The 13,590-nt window shown below is 46.9% G+C and overlaps 1 protein-coding gene across 1 annotated transcript in view; it reads right to left on the minus strand.

Annotated features, from left to right (window-relative positions):
- Nucleotides 1-1,256: 1,256 nt before the first annotated feature.
- The window catches only part of MMP17 (matrix metallopeptidase 17), a 165,641-nt gene continuing 153,307 nt past the window's right edge, over nt 1,257-13,590 (minus strand). Inside the window, exons 8-10 of the mRNA XM_083476457.1 lie at nt 10,826-10,978; nt 3,655-3,912; nt 1,257-2,002 (exon numbers count right to left, since the gene is read on the minus strand). Of these exons, the coding sequence (XP_083332583.1) occupies nt 1,677-2,002; nt 3,655-3,912; nt 10,826-10,978 (737 nt within the window). The 3' untranslated portion in view covers nt 1,257-1,676. The remainder of the gene's footprint in view (nt 2,003-3,654; nt 3,913-10,825; nt 10,979-13,590) is intronic.

A 13,590-nucleotide genomic window follows, 5' to 3' on the forward strand; every position in this document is an offset into this window, starting at 1 on the left:
CGCCACAACCCCAGAGTCGTCTGCGACTGGACTTACCGTATTTTTCGCCCTATAGGACGCACTTTTCCCCCTCCAAAAATGTAGGGTAAATGTGTGTGCGTCCTATGGGGCGAATGCAGGCTTTCGCTGAAGCCTGGAGAGCGAGAGTGGTCGGTGCGCACCGACCCCTCTCGCTCTCCAGGCTTCGCGGACCTCTCCGCAAGCAGCGGGAGCGCTCCCGCTGCTTGGGGAGAGTTGCCGGCATCCCGAAGCCTGCGCGCGCTGAGATCAGCGCGTCCAGGCTTCGCGGACCTCTCCGCAAGCAGCGGGAACCAGCGCTGGGCTCCCACGGCTTGCAGAGAGCTGCCTGTTTGGGGGCTGGGGTCGGGGGAAACTCGGGCCGCCCCAGCCCCGCGCCTGGGGAAAAAAATAATCCCCCCCTTTATTTTCCCCCCAAAGAACTAGGTGCGCCTTATGGGACGGTGCGTCCTATAGGGTGAAAAATATGGTAACCGTCAGGGGTCCTTTATCCTTACCTTTTTAAAAGTTGTTTAAAACTGCTTTTAATATTGTGTTTTAAAGTTGTGGAACACCCTGGGACTTCGGAGGGAAGTACAGGTAATCAATAACAGAAATAATATTGAGTCTACAGGCTGAAAACACAGGGAGGTCAATCTGTGTTTCAGATTGCATGATGGTTCACATCAGCATGGTTGCATGTGTTTCTGAGCAGCCTGCACTCAGTGGGCAGAGATGGGGCCTGGCTCTGTCTAGACAGCTTTACGTTTTCAAATCAAAACACATCAAAATGCAGGATTTCTCAGGAAAGCACAGGGTAGGTGTGAATTGTGGCCACGATAACGCATGCACAGCTTCACAAGCCAGAGTTGGGGAAGCACTGGTTGCAGGATTCCCAGTGGCACCTGAAGACTCCAGGGATGGCACCTGTGGGCTTCTGCACTCAAAGCAGATATCCTACCACTGAGCTGTTGCCTTCCGCCAGCTGCAGCTGTGATAGGAGCCTTTGAGGAAGTCACCACTTTCTGAAACAGATGTGCCAGGGCTAGATTTCGGGTCTCAGTCCTCCACATTTGGAACCACAACCACATTTTTGTAATGGTGCCTTTTCCCCTTTCCTTTTCACGATTACCATGCAAACAGAATCGGCCACCAACATACCCAGCCTTTCGCCTCCCGCCCCTGCCCACTATAACCGACAGCGGTTTCCTTCTTGCTGTCTTTCAAATGTCCAAAGCAATATAGACCTCTAATGAATATTTCCGATGGCAAGATGAGAGTCTTTATTCTTTTTTGGGGTGGGGGTGGGGGAGGGGGCGGTGTGGTGGGACAAGGAAGTGAGGAGACAAGGATGGTCGGGGAGTGAGAAACCCACAGATACTGCTGTCAAAGCTCATTAACTTAAAATAACATTATTCTTTTTTTCATATTTTTTTTTTACAAAAATAACCAGAAAGGGGAAATAAAATAAAATAGAGGCTGTTCACTTCTCATGGAGAATCTGAAACATTTTCCTTCACGTTCCTAGGAATGTTAACTGTGTCGCTCATTTTAACGGGCGTGTTGCATCCTGTGATTTTGTTCTTTGTTTTGCTTTATTTCTAAAAAAAACTATTTCATCCCTTTTATTTGCATCCCTGAATTGCTGCGGTATGTTCTGGTCCACCTGACACCCTCTGTCATAGCGATCTCTGAAGCTGTGCCGCTGTCCAAAGACTGGCCAAGGCGAGGCCTACGCAGAGTCTGAGAGCTGAGCCGGATGAGGGCCACCCGGGAGAGGAAGACGTGCAGGAGCAGACCTCGCTCTCGGAGCGGCTCTCGTCGTGGTGCCCCTGCCTGGACCGGCCCCCTGTCCTGCTGCTCTCGGCCGGCTCAGGCGAATCCGCCTGCATGTCGCTGCACACCAGCCAGTCTCTGGCAATGGATTGTGGGTAACCGGGCTCAGCTTCCAAGTCACTGTCCATGACTTTCCAGTATTCTTTTCCCTTGAAGAAGTAGGTTGCCCCTGGAAAAGGAAGCAAAAGGGGAGCCTGTGAAGAGCCTATCTGTCACGGAGCAAGTCAGTCAGTAAATCACACAGTTCAAAGCTGGAGTTAACTCGTTATTAGAAGAACATGATTTCCACAGACTCGGCTGGGTTTCAGGCCTAATGAGCACAGCAGCTCATACCCTGTAGGTCCTACGCCATGAAATGGCTTCAGACCTCACCTGGAGTACTGTGTCCAGTTCTGGGCACCACAATTCAAGAAGGACACTGACAAACTGGAACATGTCCAGAGGAGGGCAACCAAAATGGTCAAAGGCCTGGAAACGATACCTTATGAGGAACGGCTAAGGGAGCTGGGCATGTTTAGCCTGGAGAAGAGGAGGTTAAGGGGTGATATGATAGCCATGTTCAAATATATAAAAGGATGTCACATAGAGGAGGGAGAAAGGTTGTTTTGTGCTGCTCCAGAGAAGCGGACACGGAGCAATGGATCCAAACTACAAGAAAAAAGATTCCACCTAAACATTAGGAAGAACTTCCTGACAGTAAGAGCTGTTCGACAGTGGAATTTGCTGCCAAGGAGTGTGGTGGAGTCTCCTACTTTGGAGGTCTTTAAGCAGAGGCTTGACAACCATATGTCAGGAGTGCTCTGATGGTGTTTCCTGCTTGGCAGGGGGTTGGACTCGATGGCCCTTGTGGTCTCTTCCAACTCTATGATTCTATGAAATCAGTTGCTGAGATTAGAAGTCTGCCTTCCTACAGCCATCTATGTCTCCTCCCCTCCAGGGCTTCTTCCAAGCAATCAGAGACTGTGCCTGAGTGCAGCCCGTCTTTACTCCACCCATTTCATCCCTCTCCTGGTTTTGGGAGTCAGAGGGGACCTTGTTGCAGCAGGAGGAGGGACACTTGTGACTCTTCATTAGCCTGATTCATTTCTGCCTCTTGACTTCCCTCCTCCCACTTTCCTGCTTCAGCTTCTGCCCCTGATTCTCGACTGCTGTCTGCCATGTACTCCCCCAACTCACTGAGGCCTGTTACCCCTTCAGCTTCCGATAGCTCCTCTTCCTGGTCTTCTCCCTCTGACCACTCATCATTGTCCCACCACCGCTCCCCAGGCTCCGCGCTTTCTTCCCTTCATGGTTCCCCAGCTGGTTCCTCTCATCATTCCTCTCTGCATCCAACAAGTCCATGCCACTTGCTGGACCTGATTCATCTAGTTTGGTCTCCTGTTCTTGCAGAAGACAACCAGGTGCCTATGAGAAGTCCACAAGGAAGACTCAAGCAGAACAGTGCTCCCTCTTCCTTTGTCCGTATTCATTCATTCCCTTTTCTCAGAAACATGTGGACTGGAATCGTACTGTCTTTTCATTGAAAGGGCAATAGCTCAGTGACAGAGCACAGAGCCTTGTGTGCAGAAGGCCCTAGGTGCAACCCCTGGCACATCTGAGCAGGGCTGGGTGGCACATCTGTCTGAAACCTTAGAGCAGCCTTTCTCAACCTGTGGTACAACAGATGTTGTTGGACAACATCTTAATTATTAAATACAAGTTGGGAGGCACACACACTCATTCTGGCCTTTATGTTGTAGCATTCTGAGCACAGGGCGAAGTCTCGACAGCTTGATGTACAGCCCCTCCCTCCTCCCGTTTGATCCAGTGCTTAACACTTACCGTCGGACCACCGCGTGGCATCATCCAGCCCACTGGGGACCCCCTTCCACAACATGGTCTCCAAAGGATAGCCAGGATCCATCCTCCGCTCGTGGTCATCATAGCACCAGTAGAGAGTGTCCTTAAAGAAATAAGTCTTGTCATTCTGGGCCCAGGAAAATGCGGCGTCGATGCCTCCCGGCGGCAAGCCAAAATCCGAGATGGGCCGGGGGTAACCTTCCTCCACATTATTGTCCTTGAAGACCCAGTATCTGTCCCCTGGGGAGAAGAAACAGACAGGTAGGTAGCAATGTCATTCCTGCTTCACAGCACAGAGCTAGCTTCTAAAAAAGAGAGAGGCTGTGGTAGTCTTTAGGTCTGAGTTCACAACGCTCCAGGAGGAGCAAATGCCCAAATGTTAAGCACACGCGCGTGCACACACACACCACTTGCTGAGGAGTCTGTTTTAATGAGGATGTGTGCATATGTCTGTGCTTTTCTACTGATGTTGTGTGTTTTTTATTGGCCAGGGGGAAGACATCCTTACTGGTGCATGAAGGCAAACATGTTCCCTTCTCACGAGTTTCTAGTTATTGCATATGTGAGTTTAAACCACAAGAGGGTACTGTTTGTCTAGCAATTCAGCAAGCACTTGTTTGTAAGTCTCTCTAAGTTAAATTCACCTCTAAAAGCTGAACTTTTTCGTTTGCTGTTCTCTACAGAGAAGAACTATGCTATTTCTCTCCTCAGCCACTCATTGTGCAGATAGTTCCTGCATGAATAAAGCCTTTGAGCTCCAAAAACTGTGAATGATCTTTTCAATTTAACTCACTCAAGCTGTAGGTATGGTAAAACTAGAAGCATCACCATACTCTTATATGCCTACTCAGGTGCATCAATCCGCAGAACTGGACTGCTACAAGTGCCACACAATGTCCATTTCACACTTGTAAGGAGGCATCTACTCTTTGGAACCCCCTGCCAATTGACATCAAGCAGTCACCTTCAGTGTACACTTTATAACACCTGCTAAAAACATTTTTATTCAGGCAAGCCTATCCCTAGATGTTTTAATCTGTCTTTGGTTATTTTTTATTTAAATTATATTTTGAATTCCTAACTTCCTGTTTCTAACTCTTTCAAAGACAATTTTAATTAAAACAATTTTTTTTAAGCACTTGAAGGTTTTTTGTACAAGCAAGTGATATATAAAATTGTTAAATAAAATGAACTCAGCTTTTCCCAACTTGGTGCCTTTTAGATGTTGCTGGACTACAAAGCCCATCTTCTCTGACCAAATGGCCATTCTGGCTATGGCTGATGGAAGTCCAACAGCATCTAGGGGGTGCTAGGTTTGGGAAGGTTGGAGGAACTAAACGTATGTCCTCTAATGAGTTTCTACAGTGTGTCTTCTTCCACAGCAATATTTTAGAATTTATATATTAAGAGATAGTAACAGCATTTGAGCATAATGCTAGACCATGGTATAGCCTCTCCACAGGATCCCACTTTCCATCTCTGTTTCCTGCAGCCACGAGGAGGAGATTGGAAGCTTCTGCTATGGTTATCCATTAGCTGCAACTTAGCACGTTGTCCTAAACTGTGGTAATCTTAAACATCCTTAATACCAGCTTCATAAACAATGGCTTGGCTTGTTTTCACTAACTAACCATAGTTTATTGCCCAGATTCAAATGACATGGCAAACTGTGGCAATTCAGAAATGGAAGCAAAGCTTTTCGATCTCGGCCTTGCAGCCAAGGGAAGCCTAGGCTTGTTCCAAACAAGCCCATTAACTGGAAGAATGTTCCCAACTCGCTTAATGGCCACCCTTTGAGATAAATGCATTGAGATGGAAATGGGAAACCCATGGCCCTCCAAATGTTGTTGGAATACAACTCCCATCCTCCCTGACCAGGGGCCATGCTGACTGAGGCTGATGGGAGTTGGAGTCCAACTCTCTAGCCCTGCTGTAAGGTAAGCAGAGTCTACCGAGACAACTTGGAGACGTCTGGAGGACTTAAGGTCTGCTGTAAATTAAAATGCTGAGGCTCTTACTTAGATTATTAGCGGGAGATTTTGGAGTTGTGAATCTAAAATAGAAATACTTTATTGTCACTGTACCACTTGTTTACAGTGAGATTAAACGACCCCCCTCCCCCCATCTCTCAGTCCTTGTTACACTCTGTGTGCTGTTGTACGACCACCAACCCAGAACATCAACTGCAATGTTGCTGTCTTCCATTCAGCAGCCTCATGGCCCACTGGTAGAAACTGTTCTTTAGCCTGTTGGTGCGGCTTATCATGCTTCTATACAGGCAGGAGATTAAAAAGTTGCTGGCCAGGGTGGGAGTCATCCCTGAGAATGTTCCTCCCTCTTCTGAGGCAACGGTCTCCTGCGATAACATCTAGCGGACTCAGGGGGCAGCCCATGATATCATGTGCTGTCTTCACCACCCTCTGTAGGGACTTTCTGTCCATGGCTGTCAAACCAGCGTACGACACAGTAATATAGTATGAGAGAACACTTTCTATTGTGGACCGATAGAAGGGAATCATCAGTTGCTGTCTAACATTGTTCTTTTGCAAGACCCTAGGGAAATGAAGTCTCTGTTGGGCCTTCCTAACCACCTGGGCTGACTTGACCTTCCAAGTAAGATCTTCACTAAGATGGACTCCCAGGAATTTAAAGGAAGAGACTCTCTCCACACGGCCCCTGCTGATATACAAAGGGGTTAGCTCCCCTCTCTTCCTCCGAAAGCCCAACACCAATTGTCTTGCCAATGTTTAGGTGCAGATTGTTCTCTGAGCACCATGTGGATATCTTTTGAACCTCCCCCCTGTATGCAGATTCGTCTCCGCCTGTAATTAAACCCCTTATGGTGGTGTCATCAGCAAACTTAATAATTGCAGTAGATAGCACAGACCACCTCCTCCTTACCTTCATAGACTAGGGCTAAGACTACAGTATTGTCAGGTGTGGGGGAAAGGGAAAGAGAAAGACCAAGGAGACTTCTCAAGGCTGCGTGTGTTTTGCCTTTCAGTTCTTGCTGGCTGTGGCTGTCCTTTCCCGATTAGCCAGTGGAGGGCAGCATTGCTCAGTCGACGAGCCAACACCAGGCTCTCCTAACAATATCCTTGACACATGTATAATTCCATGTTTGTGTCGTGTTTCCAATAAAGAGGACTAATCCCTCTCCCCGTCAACTCCTGCCATGCCATCTGATTTCAAGGGGAAGAAGACAAAGATGCAATTTCTTATTGTGTCAGTGACTTTACGCAGAGGCTTTCTAGGTGAGTGAACTGCGGGGAGTGTGCTCACTTAGCAGTGGAGCACACATTGGCAAGCCTGCATGTAATTGCCAGCTGCCATTCTCGGATGCTGGCAGAACAAGGTGTCTGGGTCAGAAGGAGGGGTGGAGGAGAAGTCTGGTTCAGTTTGCACTTAAAGGTAAACACCTGTGTGATTCCTAAATGAACCAAAATGCAGCAGCCCTTTGAAACTTGCACTTTTCTGAATTTTGCAATGCAGTTCTCTAGCCAAGTGGAAGTGAGAGCTGGACCATAAAGAAGGCTGATCGCAGAAGAATTGATGCTTTTGAATTATGGTGCTGGAGGAGACTCTTGAGAGTCCTATGGACTGCAAGAAGATCAAACCTATCCATCCTTAAGGAAATCAGCCCTGAGTGCTCACTGGAAGGACAGATCCTGAAGCTGAGACTCCAATATTTGGCCACCTCATGAGAAGAGAAGACTCCCTGGAAAAGACCCTGATGTTGGGAAAGATGGAGGGCACAAGGAGAAGGGGATGACAGAGGACAAGATGGTTGGACAGTGTTCTCGAAGCTACCAGCATGAGTTTGACCAAACTGCGGGAGGCAGTGGAAGACAGGAGTGCCTGGCCTGCTCTGGTCCATGGGGTCACAAAGAGTCGGACACGACTAAACGACTAATCAAAAACAGCCAAGTGTCATGGGCTGGTGGATGCAGAGGAATGGTGTAAGGAACCAGCTGGGAAATCCCCAAGGAAAGAAGGTTCAGAGTCCTGGGATTGGTGGTGGGGCAATGATGAGTGGTCAGAGGCAGAAGAGGACTGGGAGAAGGAGGTAGCAGAAGAGGGAACAGGGTTTAGTGAGCAGGGAGAGTCTGTGGCAGAAAGAAGTCCAGAATTGGAGGCAGAAGCTGAAGCAGGGGAGGAGGGAGCCCAAAAGGCAGAGAGGAGTCAGACTAGTGAAGAATAATGGGTGTTTCCTCCAGCTGCTGTGATAAGCTCCCTTTCTCACTGCTCTCCCAGAACTAGAAGAAGCATGAAAAAGGTGGAGGAAAGGTTGACTTCAGGCAGGAACAGTCTCTGATTGCTGGGAAAAAGCCCTGGAGCGGCGGGGAGTTAGATGGCTGTGGGAAGGTGGGGATTTTCAGTCTCGGAAACTGATCCATGGGGCAAGACATACTGGAGAAAAGCTGCAGATAGGTAGCCGTGTTGGTCTGCCATAGTCAAAATAAAAAAAATTCCTTCCAGTAGCACCTTAAAGACTAACTAAGTTAGTTCTTGGTATGAGCTTTCATGTGCATGCACACTTCTTCAGATACACTGAAACAGAAGTTGCCAGACCCTTCTATATAGTGAGAAGGTGGGGAGGGGTATTACTCAGAAGGGTGGTGGGAATGGGAGATTGGCAGATAGCTGAGATGCTCAGACAGCTCATACCAAGAACTAACTTAGTTGGTCTTTAAGGTGCTACTGGAAGGAATTTTTTTATGGAGACAAGCTGCTGTGTCATCAGGACTGGCACTCCACCAAGTCTGGGCAGATGCTGTTCTTGCTAATAAAGAGTTAACTCCAACCTGAACAGTGTGATTTACTGATCGGCTCACTCCTGTCATAAGAAATGAGGTGTACAAAAAAACCCGATATGTACTGGAGTAAAGTGTGCACAAAAATGCATATATGAATAAAAATAGCAAACAAAACTGCAGTGCACTAGAAGAACAGGCGTTTGGATTTGATATCCCGCTTTATCATTACCCTAAGGAGTCTCAAAGCAGCTAACATTCTCCTTTCCCTTCCTCCCCCACAGCAAACACTCTGTGAGGTGAGTGGGGCTGAGAGACTTCAAAGAAGTGTGACTGGCCCAAGGTCACCCAGCAGCTGCATGTGGAGGAGCGGAGATGCGAACCGGGTTCACCAGATTATGAGACTACCTCTCTTAACCACTACACCACACTGGCTCCTGGGGGGAAATTGTTTTGCGAAAATGTGTAGATTAGGCAAAATTGTATTAGGATAAATTTACAGTAAAATGCTAATGAATTTGCAGCAGGACGTAATATATATATATATATATCACAAATTGATGTGGCAATGTGAAGAACTGAACCTAAGATGGGGAAAAACCAAGAAAGTGAAACTTACATTTCCCCCCCATCCAGAATCGAAAGGAGCTGGTGCAATGTTGCCTGAAGGCATGTGGTGACAGCACCCAGCACAGGCCAATGATGTCATCAATCTATGTCAAGTACTATTGGCCCCCACAGTGATGCTCTCAGGACAGGACTTGAGGGCATTTTGGAGTAAATGAAGTAATGAACATTACCATCTAAAGCTAGAGTGGGGAACCTGTGGCCTTCGAGATGTTGTTGGAGTCCAGCACCCATCATCACTTCCCATTGGCTAGGCCCATGGGATTTGGAATGCTGTGAATGTGTGGAATCCCACAGGTTCTCCACCCCTGATCTAAAAAGAGGCTTCCTTGCAAGACCATGCATTCCAAAGTCTATCTAAAATTACCCAGGTGAGCCACAGCTCACCACAAGACATTAGCAACATGCAGCTGGGAAAGCCCAGGAGACTACTAGAGTGATGTTCAGCCTGATCATCTGGAATCAAATCAAAGCTTGTCATTTGAGACAAGTACCGTATTTTTCGCTCTATAACACACAGATTTTTTCTCCTAAAAAGGAAGGGGAAATGTCTGTGTGTGTTATGCAGCGAATGTGTGGTCCCTGGAGTCGAAAAATGAGGCAAAAATCAAACCGCACTTCAGGGAGAAGGGAGCTCCGTGAGAGAGGAAGCTGTTGCTTTCCTGCATTCTGCCTCAGGGTCTTACTGCCCACCCTGCTCTGTTTCGTTACTGTGTTTGCTCAAACGGAACAAAGAGCAGGGAAAGCCCCTCCCCTCCAGGCAAGCAGAGAGGAAAGGAAAGGATCGTCCTTCCTTCTATCCTCTCCCTGCTCCGGAGGGAACAATGTTTGTGAAGGGAGAGAGATTACAGGTTCGGCTTAAAATTCTGATTTGACTTCCTGCTTTTTGTTTTTGGAGACACACAGCATTCAAATATGCTTTCTTCCATTTAAAAGGATGAAATCCTTAAACAGTGTTTTGCCTGTAAATTCATGCGATCTGGAAGATTACAGTGTCTGTACCTCTTAAGGGATGGCAAAGCTTAGGTTTCGCTGCTAAATAGTTCTTAATGCAGTTAAAATGCTTTCTTCTGTCATGCTGGTGGGAGGGAGAGGGAGAGGGAGAGAGAGAGAGAGAGAGAGAGAGAGAGAGAGAGAGAGAGAGAGAGCACGCTGGCTGGCTTGTGTGGGTGGGTGGGGGGAAACTTTTGCCTTCCTTTCCTCACGTTATAGCCCTCTCCTGCATTCTTAGCCTTCTGTGTTTTTCCTTCCCTCCCCACTTAAAATGTGGTTACAAAGCATGGATCCACATGGATCCTCAGGATCTTTGCATTGGGTCACCCCAAATTCACCATCAGAGCACACAGCATGTCCATGGCTACAGCCTGCCCCCCCCCAAATCACGCACCCACTGTTGCCTGGGGCTGCAATGGTGCAAAAACGTGGTTACAAAGCATGGATCCACAGGGATTCTCAGGATTTTTGCATTGGGTCACCCCAAATTCACCATCAGATCACATGTCTGTGGCCACAGCATGAAGCACAAAAATGATACGTCCACTGTTTCATTCAGAATATTTTTTCCCTTGTTTTCCTCCTCTAAAAACGATGTGCGTGTTATGGTCAGGTGCGTGTTATAGAGCGAAAAATACGGTAATTTTCTTCCGCTGTGCAATCTGTACTTTAAAGCTTAGAGCTGAGGCTCAAAGAGGCTTAAACACAGTGGGGCAACAAAGAATCTGGGAATGCCAAAGAAAGGGTCACCTACAACTGTGTCAAATGCTTTCTCTTACCTTTGAAGAACACAATCTTGTGGTCGTGGGTTCTCTCATAAACAGCATCCACACTGTCCAGGTTCAGAGGCAGCCCCCGCCAGAAACGATGGATCTGAGCTGGCTGGAGGGAGACCAGATGTTTGTTGCGAGTCAGTCTCCAGAAGTATTTGCCTGGATGAAGAGGGATTGGTTAGTAGGAGATTGTTATGTACTGAGTTGAATAGGATCCAAAAGGCAGCAGTCTGATTGGTCCTAGAACAATAAGATTCAGAATGCAGCAGTCTGATTGGTCCTAGAACAATGCAGCAGTATGATTGGTCCACAGGAGCCACCCAATCCAGCTCCAGGTGGAAGTGAATCCACAACCTGATTGGCCTACAGAAGAATCCCAGAATTAGCCAATCACATGCAGCCCATTGTATAAATAATGTGTATAAAGCAGATATTTTGGGGAAACTTTCATTCCTCCTCACCACTATGAGCTGAATAAAGAGCATGAAATCCACACTCGACTCCGAGTAGATTCCAGAGATGCAACTCTTTCTTCCCCAGGGGCACTTCTTTTTCTCCCTTTACAATTTTTTATTTTTGCAGCCCTCTGAACAACAGCTGGTTGAAGGAAGCTTGTGGAACTTGTGGTCAGAGCCCGAACAGCCTTTGTGGTTTTGTTAGCAGTCTCATGGGTAACCTCCTGTTCGATGCACATGCAGCAAAAATCCCATGGGAGGCAGGGAAATGCTTTGCTAACTCAAGACGGCCCTTGCAAGTCTGTATTCAAGGTGGCTTGGCTCCTTCCTGACTTCTGCAATTCTAACAGGTGGTGACGTAGTCTTTCAGAAAATTGGATCCTAGCCTAATAGGGCAGAAGGCAAAAGGGGGGGGGGAGCCCACACCACAACCTCCTCTCCAAGCTCTTCAACATCTGCAGAGCAGTTCAATTTTTTTCTTTTTAAAAATACAGTTGTAAGGATTTATTTCATCAGCTGGTAATTATGCAGCACTTTGCATATTTGTTTTATATGACACGGGCCGATGCATGAATAATGCATTGGAATGCAGTCTGGATAGCAGCAATTACAAATTCTTTGAAGATGGTGGGTTTTTTTTTCTTTTTAAAAAGGACGGGAAAATTAAAACCTCAGCCTTCGAATCGGGTGCCCTTTGCATGTTTATGGGAAATGCATGCAATTAGATCGAGATGTTCTTTGCATCCCTAATGAAGCTTTTGCTACAAAAAGGGCAGCTTCCCAATATTTCTGGGAGAAATATCGCCGGGTCATATCATTCCTCCCCAGCCTCCCCCTCCGAAAAGTTATTAAACACCCAAAGTTCAAAGTGTTCCAAAGCTAATTTGTCATAAATGCTGTCAGGAACACAGGGGAAGTGTAGCTTAGCGGGAGAGAATATGGTCTGCATGCAGAAGGTCCCAGTTTCTTTTCTGGATAGCCTAATCCAGGTTTCAGGCTCTTTCCTACATAGAGAAGGGCAGGAGGAGCTCTGTAGGCGGCTGACTAGTTAAAAAGCTGCCAACCTCCAGAAGAAGACTATTATACTCTTTTGATGGGTATCCTTGCCCCTTCTTTGATTGCCTCCCTTGGGTCAATTTCTAGAGTGCAAGACGCACGGGATATGGGCCTGTCCTTTCATCACTTTCAAAGTACGATTTATGTGGGTGGCATTTATTATTCCTCCTCCCAGAGGAGCCAGCAAACTCCCGGCCTCACCAGCTCCATCTGCAAAATGGGGCTAATAGTGCTGCTGTCCATTTCACATGGCTGCTCTAAGGATGTCAGGAACTGGGTGGTGGCTGAATGCTGAGGAGTGGGGCACCCGGAGAAGTGGGGGTTGGAGACTGACTTGGAAGAAGGAATTGGTGATCTGTAGGAGCCTGTTACAGCTGGGAGACGAGAGTCAGAGACAGGAGAAGGTGCAGGACTGGAGAATGAAGAAGAGGTGCAGAAGGAGAAAGAGATAGCTCAGGCTGATATAGAGCCAAGGGCTTCCACACCTCCTCCTGACCCCACCTCTCCTGCCCCACTGTCTCCCAGGACCAGAAGAGGAGCGACGAGGGAGGAGCAGAGGCAGTTTACAAGCAGGTTGCAAGCCAAGGTCAGGAGTGAGGCCTTTTAGTTGTGGCAACTGCCTCATTGGCATCTAGGAGAAGTTGGGAGACATAGGACTGATGGACATGCCTTTCCCTAACCTGACAATAAAGATTATATTCCTCACTCTGGATATTTCGTGCCTGTCAGCGCCATGACAAAGGGCTACTACTGTAATACTGAACGTGAAATGTTCTGAACACTCCATAAATACTAAATATGATGATGCAGTTGTTGCTAATGATGATATTATTATTATTATTATTATTATTATTATTATTATTATTATTGTTCTGGGGGGTGGTTCAGGCGGTGAAACGTACAAATATAATATGGGTTATGTCAGGCTGTCAGCAAATCAGTAGAAAAGTGACGCTTGCTAGTATCCTATTAGAATGATAGTACACTGGAGACAATGCATCCGTGTAGGTTATTGGGGCAGGAAGAGATTAATATACAGTATATATAAGATCTAAAATACTTGGCTCAGTTAATCTCTTTTAAGAACCATGATAAGTTACAAAGAACAAATGGGTTGTCTTACATTGAATGAGGTGACTGCCTTTCCGTGATTTGCATTTAGCATTTGGATAGTGTTTGTAGAACAGGTGAATTTTTGTAGTGGCTGTTTTTCTTAAAAAATAGAATATTTTATTCAAAAACATTACTCCTAATAATCAT

This window comes from Podarcis liolepis, assembly GCF_965112155.1.
Source record: "Podarcis liolepis genome assembly, chromosome: 15".
In the NCBI taxonomy this organism is placed as follows: Eukaryota; Metazoa; Chordata; class Lepidosauria; order Squamata; family Lacertidae; genus Podarcis; species Podarcis liolepis.